Source organism: Poecilia formosa, unplaced genomic scaffold (genome assembly GCF_000485575.1).
Source record: "Poecilia formosa unplaced genomic scaffold, Poecilia_formosa-5.1.2 Scaffold258, whole genome shotgun sequence".
Classification (NCBI taxonomy): Eukaryota; Metazoa; Chordata; class Actinopteri; order Cyprinodontiformes; family Poeciliidae; genus Poecilia; species Poecilia formosa.
In genome coordinates, this window is record NW_006800197.1 from 495,767 (window position 1) to 513,724 (window position 17,958).

Genomic DNA, 17,958 nt, shown 5'->3' on the forward strand with positions numbered 1-17,958 from the left:
ATGTATTTGCAAAGGGTTAGACTTGCACAAGTGATAGCTCTTGTGTTATTACTACATCCAAAAAAATGTCAAAATGTTATTTTAACAGTAATGAAAAGGGCTTTCAAAGGGTGCTGACTTAAATTCTTCTTATTTTGTTTATATAACTCCCGACCCCATATCAGTACATTTGCCATAGGTTGAAGGCTATGAAGGTGCTACATAATTTATGTTATAAACTTTATCTTAGAAGCAGTGAACATTAACTTTTACAGTAACCTGAATTTGTAGCAACCAGGTTGACATGCGATATAAAAGCAGGTTATTAAGTATGTCCCAGGCACACAGTGCCATTTTATAGCACAATCGAATGACTATGTTAATTTCAGTTGTTATGAAAATGCTGAATATATCAAAAATAACGTGGAAAAAAGAAATTTATCTTTGCATCTGACGCATTGAAATTGGCCTCTGTCTCTTTAAGGAAGTCCTACCTTTACCACTCCAGCTTCAGCACATTATCACAGCAATTCTTCTCCGTGATGCCGTTTACAGCCGTTCTTAGGAGCTCAGCAGATGCGCAGTTACAACAAGTGTTTGTTCATTGCTGCTCCCGCTAGTCTGGAGAAGCACTCTGCAGGGAGGGACTTCGGTCGGGCACAGAAGCTACAAGGTGAAGCTTTGGGTAACTCGGCAGTGCTTCGCATGAGCAGCCGTGATGGCATCCCTAAATGGTTGCCATGGGAGATTCAAGGATTTCTCAAGCATGCATGAATGAGTCAAAGCAACACTCTGTATGTATTTGATGAAAGAATGACATTACAGCTTCATATAAAGCTCAAAAAAGTCATGTCATTATGTAGCATAAGATTTGCATGGAACATAATAACACTGGTATTAATGCTTATATCGTAAGGATCAACAGAAAACCTCAATGTTGGTGTTTTACTCAGAGCTAATTAGTTTTTATTTGAGTTTTTGTTTGTTTTTTATATGCTAGATAAATAGCTGAGAAGCAAGAACTCTGGAAGTTTGAAGTGTAACAGAATCATGTGGCTGAATTATCGAGACATCAGCATAATTGCAGCAAGATGTTCTTCTCTGTAGCTTAGCAATAAAGACTAAGCTCAAGATGAACATGTGGATATTATTAAGTTTTTCCCCTCTGGGATTAATCAAGTATCATTCAATTGTGGTAAATTTGAATATATACCTTATTAAACATCTGTCCTTCATGACTCCAGCGACTTCTGTCATCAATTTCTTTTGTCCTGAATCATCGACATCTGTTGTTATATTTTGGACAAACACAAAAAAATGGTAGAAATAAATATGCAACACTCTCAATCCAGTGTAATTTAATAAAATTGAATAAGATATGGATTTGAAATGTTTCATCAAAGTAGAGGAAGAAGTAGTTCAATGCAGACATTGAACTACTTCAATGTCTGCATTGACACTTGAACAGACACTTGAACATTCGTAGCCCAAATGTTTTGGGATAACATTTGGGGTCTGATATGCTCAGTGAGCTGCTTCCAAATTTGAACAACCTCTCTGTAGCCATGGTAACTGTTATTAAAGTTATAGATGTGACTACGTAAATGACAGAAGTGTTGCTATTAAAGTCTTGGCAGCTTTATGGCCACCGAACCACACATAGGAGGAGGTTTTATGGCTTCTTTTTATGTTTCTGTACCATGCCTAGTGAAAATGTATATTTTCCTTTAAATGTTGAGCTTTGCACAGAATCTAAGTCATGTATATGCCATGTTTTCCTGAGCAACACCAAGCCCTGCATTGCTTGGCTGTGGCCCATCGTAAGCAAAGTTGCCCTTTGAACTGTTCTAACATCTCAGACATTAGCTTTATCTGTTGGCCTAATGTGGCTTTTATGCTGCTGTAAAAACTGTCATCCCCAGGAGATTAAATACAGTGATGGTGGTAAATTTTTCATACTCTCATCAAGGGTGTGAGTTTTAGCTGACCTTAAGGCTTTTAAAATCTTAACTCAACGGCAATGATTTAAAAACACAAAATTTGGGGCTCAGATAGGAATTTAGTGTGGACTTTATTTTTAATACCCACATGAATAAAACTTCACCTCCAACTCGAAACGTTACTAGAAATAGTGCCAAGTGGAACTAAAATTGTGTTAATGTCTGTGTCGGCACGATAGTGATATGAATATATGATTTTGATAAAGTACTTTTTAGAAAGTCAAATGGTGTAAGTCAAACAGTCACAGGCCGGAGCTGAGTGTTGAGTTTAGACAGTAGAAGTCAGATCCGGTTTCTTTTATTTGCTTTATCCCAACTCCTGTCTTTGAGTGCACAGCAAATAAAACAGTTTTTTTTTTTATGCATTGCATTGAAGTTTTACTTTGAAAGAGACTCTATTGGCTGGTGCAACTCACAGTGCTTAATGCTCTGCCTAATGTATGAAGCAGGAAAAACTTTGAACTAAATGACAGTATTTTTTTTGTCAAAACATTCCACTGGAATGCCATTGAGACATCTAAAGAATTATCAACGGGACATATCAAAATAGAGAATAAGCATGAATTGACTCATTATTGATCTGTCATTTAATTTAACTAGTAATCTTTATCTCATTAGCAAGCAAGAATATGCAGTAAGTTACAGCATTTTACTAAGCTGCGGTCTTTTAATTGTTCATAGCAAACAGCTAACCCTATACGGGGCTTCATAACTATGATCAGAGTGACCCCTCACCAGCTGAACACTGTATTAGAGGGGAAGTATTAGGTAAAATCAGATTTTTTTTTTTTTTAGCTTTGCATGATGCTATAATGTTATTCTCTCATCAAAAACACAACCCGTGGTGTTGCTTTCATTCTTTGATGCATGTTTTAGAAACTCCTTTATCTCCATGGCAACCATTCAGCCGTGAAAAACGCCTGGTTGCTGCTCCTCTGAGCTTCGGTTTCCAAGCTTTGACCTCACAGAGCAGCCCCCTCTGCAACTCCCACTCTCAGCTCCTTCAGACTAGCCAGCAGCAATTAGCAAACACCTGGTGGAACTGAGCATCTGCTGAGTTCATTATAGGAGCTACTTGTCAGTGAAACGCTGGTAAAAACGTTGCTAAACGGTTAATAGAGGGGCCATGTTGTGATGACTTCTTGAAGGTGGAGTTTCAGAAGGAGCAGGAGCTTTTAAAGAGACAGAGGGACAATTTCAAGGTATTAAATTACAAAGTAAAAATATTTGATATATGTAGCATATTTTTAACAACTGTTGGTAACATAGTAAGGGAAACTCCTAATACTGCACATATAAAGGAACTTATAGCACATTTTGCATTATGAATATAATCCATCCATCCATCCATTTTCTCTACACCCTTGTCCCTTAGTGGGGTCGGGAGGGTTGCTGGTGCCTCTCCAGCTAACGTTCCGGGCGAGAGGCGGGGTCACCCTGGACAGGTCGCCAGTCTGTCTCAGGGCATAATGAATATAATGTTAAAAGATGTTAGTGAAACAGAGAACTTAAAATTCAGGCCTAAGGCCAAATTTGAATGCTGATAAATCAGGATGTTACAGATATACTTAAAGATAAAGTTTTTTGTTTTTTGTTTTTTTTTTCTGATGAACTAAATTTGCACTGTTATGAATATGATCAGTGAGCGAGTGTAGAGTATTACTGATGAAATGTTCTGTTGTCTTGCTGCCTTTTCAGGCATACACACGTCAGTGATTTTAATGATGTATCGTAACGGAGACACTCTATCAGCAAACGTTTCTTCCTAAATGGCCCCTGATCAGTGTCAGGAACAAGAAAAAAATATAAATCCTGATTGTTGCAGTGGTAGGTCTGATGTTTATACAGAGTCGGGGAAAATCCAAGAACACGAACACTGCTGTAGCAGTATGTATCAACAAAGTGTTAAATCCTGTTAAGAGGCTGTCAGCGACTCACGGACAGGAATGGATTTTCCCCGAGGACAGATTGACCTCAAAGCAAAGAAACAAATAATTACACTTTATCCAAATCTGGGAATGCTGCCATTAGGGAATCTTTTCTTCTTCTTTTTTTTCTGCTACAAGATTTATACCCCATTTACTATATAATCAGATTTTATTGGCTTTGACAGCAGAAGAACATGTTACATCTTCTAATGTTTATTCCATGATGTAGAAAAGCATTGGCTTAGGCCCTTTCCAGACTCACTAAGTGGGATCATCAAAACATTTACTTTCCTTCCGTTTCACTGGACCATCAGTTGTGCTTTAAAGATAGATATGTTTTTTTGGAAAGCGCAAGCCTGCGCTAAATAGTTACAAAATTTAATCCGGTGCTCTGCTCCTCCGGGCCTATCAGCTCACCAAATTTTATGAACACGTGTTTCTGACAGCCACTTCATGACTTGTCAGCACTGGGAGGTCTGAGGAGAATTGAACCTCAGGCTTGTAGTCAGCACAGCTCCTTTAATATGATTGTTTTGTTTTTTTTCTCCAGCCTGCTGCTGTGTTCGCATGCTGGGAATCTGTCTCTTAAAAACCTGAGGAGCGGCGGTGGCCGATACCGCTGTCATCGCTCACCTTTCATGTCAGATCCCGCTGCGAAGCCAGGTGATTTCGCTCGGCTTTATTTGCTCTCGCAAAAGAAAAAAAAAAAAAACACGGGGATCACCATTAGCTTAAGAAGAGTAATAACAGGGATTCTCTGCTAACAACTCACATCTGCAATTCTTCCAGCGGTATAAACTCAGGCTAACTGAGCCAATTGACTCAATTTGTGAAAGACACACCACTGATATTTTGTAGGTGTTGGAAGATCTATTCAGCTTGTCTTTGGATGGGTGATTGTGGTTCAGTTGTAAGATCAAATTGCTTCAAAACAGTTGCACAATGTGATGTTAAGCGGTGTGTGTAGTGCCGTGAATAAGTATCGACATGCTAACAAATGTTTTCTGCTTCTGCCTTGGTTTTCATCACACTTACTGTACATGTTTCAGATCATTGAACAAGTTTTAATGTTGGGCAAAGAAAACATCCTTAAAGGGAAAAAAAAGTGATTGCTTTCCTTAAACCCAGTAGTTGTGCCAATCTGTTCCTCAGGTTTTGGCAGTAAATGCCGTATACCCTTTCCAAAAATTGTGGAACATCTCTGGTTCCCTCTGTTTCGCAGAACAGTTTGAAAGCAGCTCCGCTGGTGGATTTTTGAGCAGGAACTGTTTACTCCCTTCATTTCTCCGAGTTTATTTTCCAGCTGTTTGGAATGAGAGTCTGCTCCTTTTGAAGTCAATTTTTCTTTGAAACAACCGTTGCAAATAAAAACTCCTGACTTAACTCCTCATTCCAGTGTGGTGTGTCAGTGGCGGTCAGCCTCGGTGCTTTTTCTAAAACAAAGAGAAAATAGCAGAAATTAGGTTTTATTGGGACCAAACAATGGTGTGCATTCAGTCAGTGTGAAAATTATGGCTTTTCTCGGGGTTGTTGTTTTGATCATTATCTTTTTCTATATGGTAGTAATATAGATATGGCACACCAACTCACAAATGGCAGTTTTGCATAACTCAGACTGGAGGAGGAGGTTGATCATGTTTGGTCATGTGACAGTGATGGTAATGCAGCAAAGGATTATGGGGTGTTTAACTGAAGCAAAGAAGCAGTGGTTGTCAAAATGGGTATTGAAATATAAATAAAATATTTCAATATGAATGTAAATGTTAGTAACTGTTGGTTATCTGCCATAACATCAATATGATACTGGATATTTATATCAGCTGAAATTGTCATGTGGTTAAAATGATTTATTTTCAAGCAGTCTACAGAGTAATACAATAAGTTAAGACACATAACAGCAAAGGATATCTATGGTCGCACCAACAGCAATTGGTGCGACCATTGCTGTTGGTCGCACCAATTTCCAGCTGGTGGAAATTGGTGTGTTTATGATATCATAAACACTCAGTGCTTATGATATCATAAGCACTGAGTGTTTCATCAAGTTTTAATCTTGTTGTAATTGTTTGAGTGTCTTAATTTGAAGTAAGGAAGGAAGTAGTTCTTGTGTTTCCCTGTGTCAAAATAGTTGATTAATAAAAATTGTTCATTGTCCAGACTGCTAGCACAGTTTCCTATATTACTTTCTCCTTTCGTTCTTCTTTGGCGTAAGAAGAACGAAATGCACCGACTACTGATTCTATAAAATCTTTGCTCTATTTTTGGAAAATAAATGAATGAAGATTTTCCAAAACACCTGTAAAATCTCATCACTCATTGTAGAAAAACGATCCGTCATAGGGGGAGTCGGGATGATGAGTACTTTTCCAAGTGCCGGTTTAAGAGGGCAGGAAAATGTGGAATCGGTTATTCACATGGAACGTGTTCAGAAAGGGAAACATCTAAACAATGTGGGTCACTGCAGCCCTGGAGTTCCTCAAACCTGGATTGCCTGTGAAGCAGCTGCCGGTGTCCTGTAGTGTCAAAACAGTGAGTGAAGAGGCAGCGTCTCATAGACGTACTAGTCAACTTTAAGGACTTGAAGGAGCTTGATGTGGGCCCCATTGTGTGTTTGCATGTAGCAAGCTGCTTTTCTTTGGCTATTTTCCAGTACATGTGGCATATTTTTGACATATCTATGTAGAGGGACGAAACATATACAAATGAACCAAATGTTTCCAACATCGGACCAATGGGATTTCTGTTATCTTAAGCGGACTCCCAGTAGAACCCTCACTCTGATGGCATTGCTGTCTCATAAGGTGTTTTTTTTAATCTGGAGACATTACATTGTCTTCACTGTCAGATACTTCATTAATTCTGGGGCACAAAAAGGCCTCCACTGTTTGGTCTATAAAAGACTGAGTCGTTCTGTTATAGCTGAAGGTTCAGTGTGAATCGATGAAAAAAAATCTGTGACGGTTCCAAAAAACCAGGACATAAGACGCCTCACGCCTCAACGTCACTGAGAACATACCATTCTGTCAGCATACACAAAAGAATATGTAGTTTGAATTTCATGTATTTAATTTTTTTTGTAGACTTTAACAGCAGGCATAAGTAACATTGGTTGGATTCAATCTGTGTTTTTCTTGAATGCTTTGCAAAGACTTCCCATGTCTGCTTATATATATATATATATATATATATATATATATATATATATATTTATTTATTTATTTATGTCATCAAATTCTTCCACTCCTATTTGCTATTGAAATGCCTTTAGGTGATGTTGGATAATTGTTCAGTTTCCACTGAACAATGCCTGGTCTCCTTGTGAACCAAACTCTGTACAGGTCAACCAATTTGGCGGTGAACTTTTTTTTTCACCATAAAGAACAAAATGACTTTGCCCATTTGTTTCCCATGCTTCCCACCCATAACACTCACGTCCACTCATCTCCGTCTGTTGATTTGAGTGGATAAGCTGAAGCTGAGGTGAAAGCCTCTGCACCCCATCTGCCTTTTACATGATGCCTTTCCGTTAGCCTTTCCTGCTCTTGATGGAGCATTGTTTCTTTCCTTTCCTGTTTTGGTTGGGCTTGACAAACATATAGAAAGAGCTGGCAATCTGGGAGCTGCAGTTTGCGTGAAACATTCTACAGCTTTTGTTCTCTCGGTTCTAGTTTTTCCTCACGAGAACCAAAGAGACAGCATGATTAGAAAATCTTAATCCAAATAAACTGCGGCGATGAACGCCACTGCGCCTGTTGAAGCCTGGTTCTGTGGTTAAGTCAACAATGATCTCTTAATTCCACTCTCTTTAGAGCACTTTAAAGCTGCATTTGCCATGGAGCTGGTTGCCATTCAAGGTTGCCGAACTAACTCGGGCAAGACGGTGACTGGCCCTGATCTATATTAAGAGAACAACTGCAGGTCCATTGCATAATATTGTCGGATTGGCGCTGACATCAGAAAAGAGGTCAGCCAATGGCGGCTTTCTGCTGATGAGCCTTTAAAGTATCAGTTGGTAGACATGTTTACGTTACCTGGCCTCGCTAAAGGGGAGTCGCTCCTTCAAACATATTCAAAGCCTTTCCTTCCTCAAAACAACATCAAATTCTAAAAACATAGCTCTGTTTAAATATATCTGCACTATCTGTAGTCTTTTGTTGGTCTGTGCTTCCCATGCATTGTCATTCGGAACGTCAGCCTAAAACCCCAAAGCAGCAATCTCACAATGAGAATGTCATTCATTGTTAGAGGCTCCACAGGACGGCTTTAAATAAACCCTGTGAAAGGTTTATTTTTTTTTGTTTCTTTCATCGTCCATAAGCAGCTAGTCGAGAATCATTTATTACATGTCAGTCAAGGTAACAACCAAAAGCAGGTCAATTAAAATGACAGATTGTATTAGAAGTGAACAAAGATTTTCCAATTCGATCGAAGTTATACCAAATAAATTTACACTTCTGAGTTGTGAGTTTAGTGTCTTATTGTTTTATTTTATTTTACATTGTCACAATTTCCCCAATTCACTCCTGTGGTCAATTTTTACATGTTATTTCTATTATCTAATCCCAAAGAGGAAGCCAGCAGATATTTGAGTGATTTCAAATATGACACTTGTTTTCCACTCTGACCCTGGTGACACAGAGGAAAACCTGCTGATTCGCTTGTTAGGTTAAAAAAATAATGCAAAAGTTTTGGGTGGGAAGAGCTAAAAAGTCATATTTTTAGTATAAATGTTTTAATTATTTATTTATTTATTTTTGGAAGCACTAGCTGTCCTGCAACTAATGATTGATAATAAAAAATTATTATATTTTAGGTCACAGGTGCACTCTAAATTCAAATAAAAAAATAGTTTGTGTTTTCAAAAAAAAGTCTCTGAAACACCGACATCATCACTGTGTACGTCAGACAGAAGAAATAATAAAAAAACAACTAATGAAGGTCCTCATGTTGCTCAATTATTAACTATCATCTGGTCATAATGACACTGGATATGGTTCAGCTGATTGCTAATTGTTATCTCTCTTGATTCACAGAGTTGGATAGACGTTTGTGTCCATTTCCTGCTGTTCATGACGCTTGGGGTACATTCAGCTGCAACTGGAAAAGTGGTCAATGATATTGACAGGAGAGTCCCTGATTTGGTAAGATTTGGAAATTAAACCGTTTAGGCAACATTTTCAATGATGAATTAGGTTCTGTTGGTGTTTTCTGTACATAAAATCACACTAAACATTTCCTGCTTTACATGAGTCAAGACATTATGTCCATTTAGTAAATACCAAAGTAATGAAGAATAGAAGTTTAAATAGATTTCCTTGGTGTTGGGTAGAATTGCCTATAGTTATTGCCTCAAGCTCTTCATAATTGTTTGTTGGAATTTCTTTTGACAGAACCAGTACAACTGAGTCAAGTCTGTAGTCTGCCCTACTAGCTACTGCAAAGCATTAATGTTGTTGTCCGCTTTCTATCTGATTTAGAAGACCAAGTTGTACATTTTCTATTTGGGAGAGCCACTGGTGCCCAAGTTGTAATATTCTGGCAGAAATCTGGAAATGTTGCTATAATATTTCCACATAAACTTCTTCCCTCGTGATGCTCTTCATTTTTGCTAAATGCACCTTTTGCTTGTCCAACGACGTCTCAAGAGGAAGCGTTGTGTTTGGTAATCCTAACTAACCCTAAAAAAGGAAGTGTTTAGTTTTATTTTATGCCAGTCAGGAGAAAATAAGTGTGTATGTAAACCTTTGGATTTTGAATGTCTTCAATAAAACACAAAAATGTTTTTACTTTTGCTATTTTTGTTTCAACAGAGACAAAATATTCCAAAAGATTACAAAATCCCCATCAAGTTCATTCCCAAAGAAATGGTAAGTCGTCTTCCTCTCTCCTTGTGTTCATTCTTTAATGAATGAAAAAAATAATTTACTGACAAGACCTGAGCTTTCTGGAAGGTTGATACAACAACAACCTTTGCTGCAACAAAGTATCAACCAACCAAGTATTTTTAATGTTTAAAGTATTTTGGTTCTAAGTTGTTCAGTGATTTATAAACTATCAGCAGTTTATTTTAAAGTCTGTTTTCTCAGTGGAAAGACTTTAGAACCGGGTGATGAGCTCTATGCTCCTGGTTTTAGTCAGAACACCAGCAGCAGCGTTCTGGATCAGCTGATTGATTTTTTTAGGCAGACCTGTGAAGACACCATTTCAGAAATCAATGTGATAAACGCATGGATGAGTTTAATACCTTTAATTTAAAAAACAAAAACCTTCATTAACCAAACATTATGACCACTGAAAGCTAAAAAAAAAACACTTGTAAAAGAGGCATTATGGCAATCACAGGTTACTCAAAGTATTGCAACAGCCAAAATTTTATGAACGTTTTACCAATAACACGGTGGGACAACCAAGACATTTGGCCATGCAACTGACTTTGAACTTCCAAACTCATAGGATGTGATGGATTCAATATCTTTTATGTATCAGTCTGGAAGACTCTATTGTCTCCAGTTCCAGACAACCCAGGTCATACTGTAATGCCCGAATGTGTCCATTTCTTAACCGGATTTCTTTAAGTGATACCAGCTGTCCTGGGGTGACTTTCATTACTAAAACTGTTGCATATTTTTCACAGATTTTCTGTCTTTTTGTTGTTGTTTTTCCTTCAGGGCGACATGTGTTGGGCAAAGTTAAATCTTTACTACTTGGAGGAGAGCTTGAAGGATTTATCTGAAAAGTTTGGAAACATTTCATCTAATAATCTCAACATACAAATACTCATCCAATTCATTGAAGAGAAGCGGATAGGAATCAGTAATATGGCGAGTTCCCATAATTAATTATCATATAAATAATGACTTTGCTGATTATCTAGAAAACTTTATAGTGGCGTGTGATTGTCTCTCCTTATCACTTATGACTAATTGCTAGTGCCTCTCTTCTCATCCTTACAGAATACACAAATGTTAGAGTTTGAGTGCCACTACAGAGATGATAAGTGGGAAACAGGGAAATACTTTAACTTTGTCGAGGAGGTGTGTAATACTGCAGACAGAGAAAGACCTGAAGAGGAATGTGATCCACCTCCCTGCCCCACCACACCGATACCGACAGAAGAATCCTCTTCAGGTACCGCCGGCTTCATTCTTCTTGTATTTAGAGGGAAAAATGTGACTTAGATGTGAACCTTAATAAGAAACAATCAACAAATATTCTGCAGGAAAAACTTATTATGTGTGTGATGACATAGATGAACTACAGCGTGTGGGTTTATTTTAGTTTGACTAACATATAGAATGTTGAACTTTATGATTTGCTAAGAAAGATGGAAAGAAGCAAAGGAAGAAAGAAAGACTGAAATTTTCAAAAACACGTTGATTCACTCAGTAGTGATCCATATAAACGTTCAACTCAACTTCAGGACAACGCATTCATGAATGAAAGTTCAGAATTATGAACAATTCTAAAATGAACAGAGCACCTTCGTAATCCCAGATGCTTTGAAAAACATCCAGCTCAGCCATTTTGAAATAATATTAATATTGCGCTAGTCACACTCTTGAAAAGCTGTGCACAATCAGACATTAATCACAATCAAAATTAAGTTAATATTTTCTACTCTAATAAAAGGCCAACTTTGCTTGACCAAGAAAAAAATTCAACAACTGTCATTTTTGTCTTCTTCTTTCATCGCTTGAAAAACCAAAAAATGAAACTGTTCTGTGAAACCTTCTCCGAATCCCTGAGTAGTGTAAATAAATCCACTGTTCTTAAAACCAGGAAGAAAGAAGCTGCCTTTCTAGTGAACATAAATAGAAGCTGCAGTTTGTTTTCCCAGAAGTGAGATTTTTATAGCCATATGAAATGTTTCTGCTGGATTTTGTGGAATACGTGTAAACTACAATGCTTGAACCGAACTGCTTGTTTGAGAACCTCAGAGGGTTATCTTAATTCAGACTGTTGCCGAATTTGAGCTCATAAACTCTCTCCTACGTAGCCATTGCTTTAGTGTGTGGCTGATCCTCTTCAATAGCTGAATGGTGGCCTAAATTCTTGTAAAACAAAGAGCAGACTGTTTTGTTTTTGGCCTGAGGGGGTCTCAGCACATGTAAATCCTTTATCCTATGGACTCAGAAAAAACAGAAAAGAAGATCTCATGTACAGATATAAGTTTCAAAAGGGTTTTTTTATATTTGTATCTGTCTACAATGGCTCTAGTATGCCGTCGTACATTTCCTTACTGCAGACTATAAGCAGATCGTAACAATTTCATTTAAATCTGAAATTGTCAGCGACTGGAATGCATTCAGTTCCAAGACAAGAAAGTACAACATGTTAGAGGTCAAGACAAAACACATTTTTCACGATATTTTGGGGAAAAACTACAAATCCCAAAAAAATTTAGAGAGAGGATGTTATGATCTGTGTTTTCTGTGTGGTTATTTTTGAGGTTTTTCTGTGTTTTAGTTTTCCCCTGTGAGTCTGTCTTCCCTCTTGATTGCTCCCCAGATGTGTCTACTTACCTGATTACCCTCCCTCTGTATTTAAACCCACCTGTTGTCTTTGTCTCTTGTCGGGTCCTTGTCTAATGTTGACTTACGTGCGTCGGTTTCTGTCGAGTTTTCCAGTGGTACTGTGAAGTCCTGGTCAACTAAGCTCCGTGTCAGACTTCACGACAGTGCTACCGGTACTAGCCGTGTGCTTTAGTTCTCTCCTGTGCTGCCTGTCCTGGACTGTCTTTGTTCATTATTGTCAGCATTAAATCCATCATTTCACTACAACCTGAGTTCAGCCTGCGTTCAACCTCACCACCACCCACACCTTATGACAGAAGGACCCGACCACAACCGGTGAGGAACGCTACCAGCAGCATGGACCCAGTATTCACCCAAACAGTTGCACCCGTTTACCCATTCCTGAGGTCCAAGGATGTCTACAACATTGAGTTCGAGGAGGATTTTTAAATTTTTTTCAAGATGTTTCAAGAAGACCCGTTTATGTTAGAAATAGTTCAAGAGCTCTACGAGCTCTGTCATATTCCTCTTATGACAGAGGAATTTGTGAAATTTGCAAAAATACCCCTGTTCATATTGACTCTCCATGTGTTTTGGTTTTTAGACTTGTTTAATTGTGAGACAATTAAACAATTAAAATAGAAAAGGTCTATCCTTTTGAGGTTAGACCACCCAAAAATTTCAATTCACTACTTCAACATGTCTTCACTCAAGTGAAATAAAAAGTAGCCATCCTATTAGTTACTTAGGTATCATTAAGTAGGAGCAGAAAATAATATTTGGTGAAAATGCTACTCAAGTACTGAGTAACTGACCAGACTACCTGATTGAATATTTTAAAATAATGTCAGCTTGTAAACTTAGAAATCATCTAATTCTGGTATTTTAAATGCTAAAATGAAGGGTGAAAAAGTTACTCAAATAAATGCTACAACTAGTAACTGGTTACTAGTTATTACATGCATAAAGCTTGAACAACTTATTAAATTGAATGGTATGAAACTACAGCTTTTAACTCATTAATGGGCTTTATCGCCATCTATTGTTTGGGAGTACAAGTACATTTGTTTTGTTTTTTTTTCTTATTTATTTATTTATTTTTTTACATGCTTTTGGGTGGCTTGTTGCACAAAGACCAACAGCCCATCCAAAATGGACCCCCCTTTTGGGTCCTAAAACTGCTTTGCCTTCATATAAAAAAAAATCACAACAAATTGACAAAATGTACAAACTGGCTGAAAACCTTTGGGATCTTGCCGGAACCACTGAAGGGAACTTTCCATTTCCACTGTCTCTGAAGCTAATCTCCAAATCCTAACCAGCAGCAAGCCATGCTCCTGCTTTGCTTACGATTGTGAAACTGCTGCCACCTGGTATGGAGCATTGTGAGCGAGCTGTATTTAGGGCAGATCTCTTGTGGCTTTTTAGGAGAAGCTTTTAATCTGCCACCATTATTTCCACACAAGAACTCAGCAAGATAAAAACTCAGGACTGGCCTCAGTGCTTAGAATGCCCATTGAGACACGGCTGAGTCACAGGACTAAGGGAAGATGTCCCAAGGTAGTGCGGTGTTTAAAAGGAAGAAAAGGGCTGAAACCTGATTGTATACGTGTTGATTACAGAGCAATCTTCCAATCTTTCCAAAGCGCTTTTCTTTTTTTTTTTTTTTTTTTTTTTGCCACCAGATCAGATGTTTTTGTGTGTTGTTTGGGGGAGGGATAAAAAGAGTACCTCTGAAGTGACTATTTACTACCTAACAATGAATGTTTTCATCATCAGACAGTTATGCTTCACTCTATCAGTCTTTTGTCTTCAGTTTTTGTCGCTGTCTCCTGAACTCCCTTTTTTTTATCTTCTTGTTTTCAGCTCAGTATACGTCAGGCCAAGACACGTCACTCAGTATCTCTACTAAAGAAATAGCGCGCTCATCAGGTAAAGTCTCTCATCAACTTTTAGATAGACCAACTTTTTCTTCATGAACTTACTCTTGGCCTGTGATTTTGTACAACTGTAGAAACAAAAATGATTCAAGGGTTTTCAAGGTTTCATCCCAGAAAACAGCCCAGATTGGGATTAAGTGCTTTTGGGATTGTTTGGTCACCCGACCAAACAATCCCAAAAGCACTTAATTCCAATCTGGTTAGGTTAGCTTTTAGCTTTTAGCTTTTAGAATGGTGTTCAACTTTCCTCAGTGGTTGGGTATTATGATCCATATTTTAGTTACAACAGTGTTATGCAAAATTTTTTCAGTTTTTTTTTTTTTTCACATTAGCAGCAGCAATTCTCCTATTCAAACATCTCCACACATTCCAGTTGTGCTTGCAGGCTGACTTTATTAGGACTCTTTTAATGGTGTACGTTTGCTCTGAATTGGGAGGAATTTTGCTCACATATCAGAATGTAACCACTGCGAGGGAGTTGGTTTGACATGTATTTGTTGTATAAATATTGCTTTGTGTTCTTCACATGATCTCCTTTTAGCCTTTCTTCTCCCACAGCTGTGGATGAATAGAAAGTCTGTGGTAGCTAAGTTAAGTTAAAGTTGTTCCCGTGGCACCTGGAGGGATTTTGTAATGTAGCAAAGGAATGACTGGTTTCTGTAGTCATGAAAAAATTTAAGAGTCTGGGAGAGGTAAAGATTTGGGACAGATAGTGTCAATTTGGGAAAACCTAAGAAAGTAGCGAAGTTCCACTGGAGGTGAATTTATCTTCATCACTGCAGACAAAGCGTCTGCATAACATAGCATGACATTAAGCAACATAATCGTTGGGCTATTGCTATAACTTTTTTTTAAATCAAATGCAGTGTTGTCTGTGTATTCCATAAACTGCATGGCATCTTTTTTACCTACATACAAAAACATGCATAGCAGCCTGGATTAGCAAGAGATCAAATTAAATTTGGCTTCATGACTTTGGAACCTCTGGAGATAATGATGCAAAGAAGGATTCTTCATAAAATCAAGGAAAATTATAGACAACCCTGACCTATCATCTTCATGAGACTGTCTTGGGAAGGCAGAGTATTTTCAGTCAGAGGCTTTTTGAGATTTACTGCAATACAGACGGCTACAAGAGATCTTTCCTGCCAGCAGCAATCACCATGTGCAATCACCATGTACAATAACTCTTTAAAGAATTAATGAGTTACAACAACATCTATCTTCCTTTTGAAGTTAATAAAGTACTTTTGAATTTGAGTATCAGATACCTTGATCTATGCCTTAAATAAAACCCTAGGCAGAAATGCAACAGTGTGTTGGATGAATAGCATGATACATAAATGCACAGTTTCAACTTGTTACTATCGACTTTAGGGAGTTTTTTACATCCTACATTTTTGCTCAGAAAAGATCTCTGTGGAAACCTGTAAAAAACACAACATAAACAAGATAAATTAATGTTGTTTATAATGAAAACCAAAGACTCATCTTTACCTTTATCGTCAGCTAAGCTGTACATGTTGGACTACTGAAAATATCCCCTAGTCATCCACCAGTGTTTTAGTTGAACATCAACAAAAAACCCTGTTGCTTACAATATAGCTTACTGTAGTAGTTGGCTTGAAAAATTTGCTCTACCAGGTCGCAAGGACGAGGCAAAAACCAATGACGAAACGACACGAGAAAACAGCAGTGCCTCAGTTTTATAGGTGTTAACTTGGTCTACCAAATTCTCTATTTCTTCAGAGCTCTGAGGATCTGAGACATTCACTGGACAAATGAGAAAGTGCCATTCAGGTTCCAGCTACTTACTTACATAAGTTAATAGATCTGCTGCAGACTGGTTGGTTCCAGATGCCACATCACACCAGATGTCTAACAGTGGTTCTACAGCAACAGTTTTAGCTGATTTGTGCTCTAACAGAAGGAACCTTTTGACAATTTCACACAGGGCGATTTTACAATAAAAAAAGGCACTAATTGATTTCTTTATCTACTGTATGTCAAATCCAGTACTAGCTAGAGGCAAAAGGTTTATGAGTTTTTCTTTTTCTTTTTTTTTCTGTTTTTCCATTCCAGCTTCATCGCCAAGTCCCCTTCGCCAGGTGGTGGAGAAAAGCCTTTTCTCCTTACTGTTTATCCCACTGCTGGCCCTAATCTTCCTGCTTGTGTGGAAGGTGAGCTAACGTTTAACCCCTGACACAAGGTCATAAAACTTCACGAGTCGCTCCAGAGATAAAACCTGTTTCTCTGGGGGTTTTATGGTGATGTCGGTAGATACTTGTTTCTTTTTTCCACAGTATTTATTATAACCATCGGCAGCCTTTCAACTTTTCGCCGACGCTAAAGAGTCTAGTGAGTGTTTGGCACATTATTATAATTTTTTTTAACCCTTTGCAGGTCAGGTCAAGAAGGAACGTAGAGCATCCTCGATCAAATCGTGGAGAAGAAGAAAGCTTTACAGAGCCGATGGCACCTCAGCCAGCCGGTGAAACGTCAGAAAAGTAAGCTGCTTCTGTCGTTTTCCACAGCTTGTGCATCTTGCAAATGAATGCATTTAACAACATAATTGTTATTTGTGTTCTTTTTGTATTTTGTTTAATCTCTTGTCATCAATGACATGGGGTCTGGACTCGATTATTCTAACTTCTGAGGATAGAAAAATCTGCAGTGAACAAGAAAGAAGTGGAAACACAAACCACAGAGTCATATAACTTGATAAGAAGCAGGTGTGCTCTTAAACGAGCGATATGCACTGTAAAAACTGTGAAGTGGTAGTTTCTTGAAAGAACTGGGACTTTGTCCAAAAGCAGGGTTACTATACAATTACACAATGAAAGGTCATGGAACTTCAAATCATAAGAAGGACAGTAAATCTGGACTGCAGTGCTTCAGCTGTTTGAGCTTTGAGAATTTGCATTGAATTTTTAAAGCCCTCACCTTTACTTGACTTCCCCACCTCAACCCTCGCAGTAAGTGTAATATATCATCACAGCCAGTTAAATGGTATGATATGTCAGAAGTATGTAGGGTACTACCAAAACTGAGTAGTTTTTATATCGTATTTTCTTCCATTTGATTAAATAATACACTAGTTTTAGAATTTCCTACTAATTTTAAACAGAAAAACAGTATCTCAATATAACATTAAAAATGCAAGTGCAAATACTCCACCTTCTTCAATAAACTCATATCTTGCTTCTGCTGTCAATGTTTAATCCAGCAAGAAAACACTTTTGCCAAAGCAGGAAGCTAGCGTTAGCTTGTCTGAACTTTGTTTTTATATGACTTGTTCATAATTCAGCTCATAGCATCTTTCAGTGCAGTTGCAGTTAAGGGTGTGCCAAACAAAACTTTCAGAAAGACACTTAACACTCGATTTTGGATGTTGTAGAACTAAATATGATTGAGCTGCACTAAGGGAAGCGCTCCACAGCGACTCCCACCAGCTCCTACAGACTAGTGCCAGCAGCAATTAGCAATTAGCTGAGCTTATCATGTAAACTACAGCACTGCTAAGAACTGTTGGAAGCAACATGGAGAAACTCTGTTGTGGTGGAGTGTTGTAAAGTGTTGTAGGTTTTCAACGAGTGGC

The 17,958-nt window shown here is 38.0% G+C and overlaps 1 protein-coding gene across 1 annotated transcript in view; it reads left to right on the top strand.

Moving 5' to 3' along the window:
- kitlga (kit ligand a) overlaps positions 1-17,899 on the top strand; it is a 38,254-nt gene extending 20,355 nt beyond the window's left edge. Inside the window, exons 2-8 of the mRNA XM_016680847.1 lie at positions 8,941-9,048; positions 9,718-9,774; positions 10,576-10,728; positions 10,861-11,035; positions 14,287-14,352; positions 16,443-16,540; positions 16,764-17,899. Coding sequence (XP_016536333.1) covers positions 8,941-9,048; positions 9,718-9,774; positions 10,576-10,728; positions 10,861-11,035; positions 14,287-14,352; positions 16,443-16,540; positions 16,764-16,871 — 765 coding nt within the window. The 3' untranslated portion in view covers positions 16,872-17,899. The remainder of the gene's footprint in view (positions 1-8,940; positions 9,049-9,717; positions 9,775-10,575; positions 10,729-10,860; positions 11,036-14,286; positions 14,353-16,442; positions 16,541-16,763) is intronic.
- Positions 17,900-17,958: the final 59 nt, after the last annotated feature.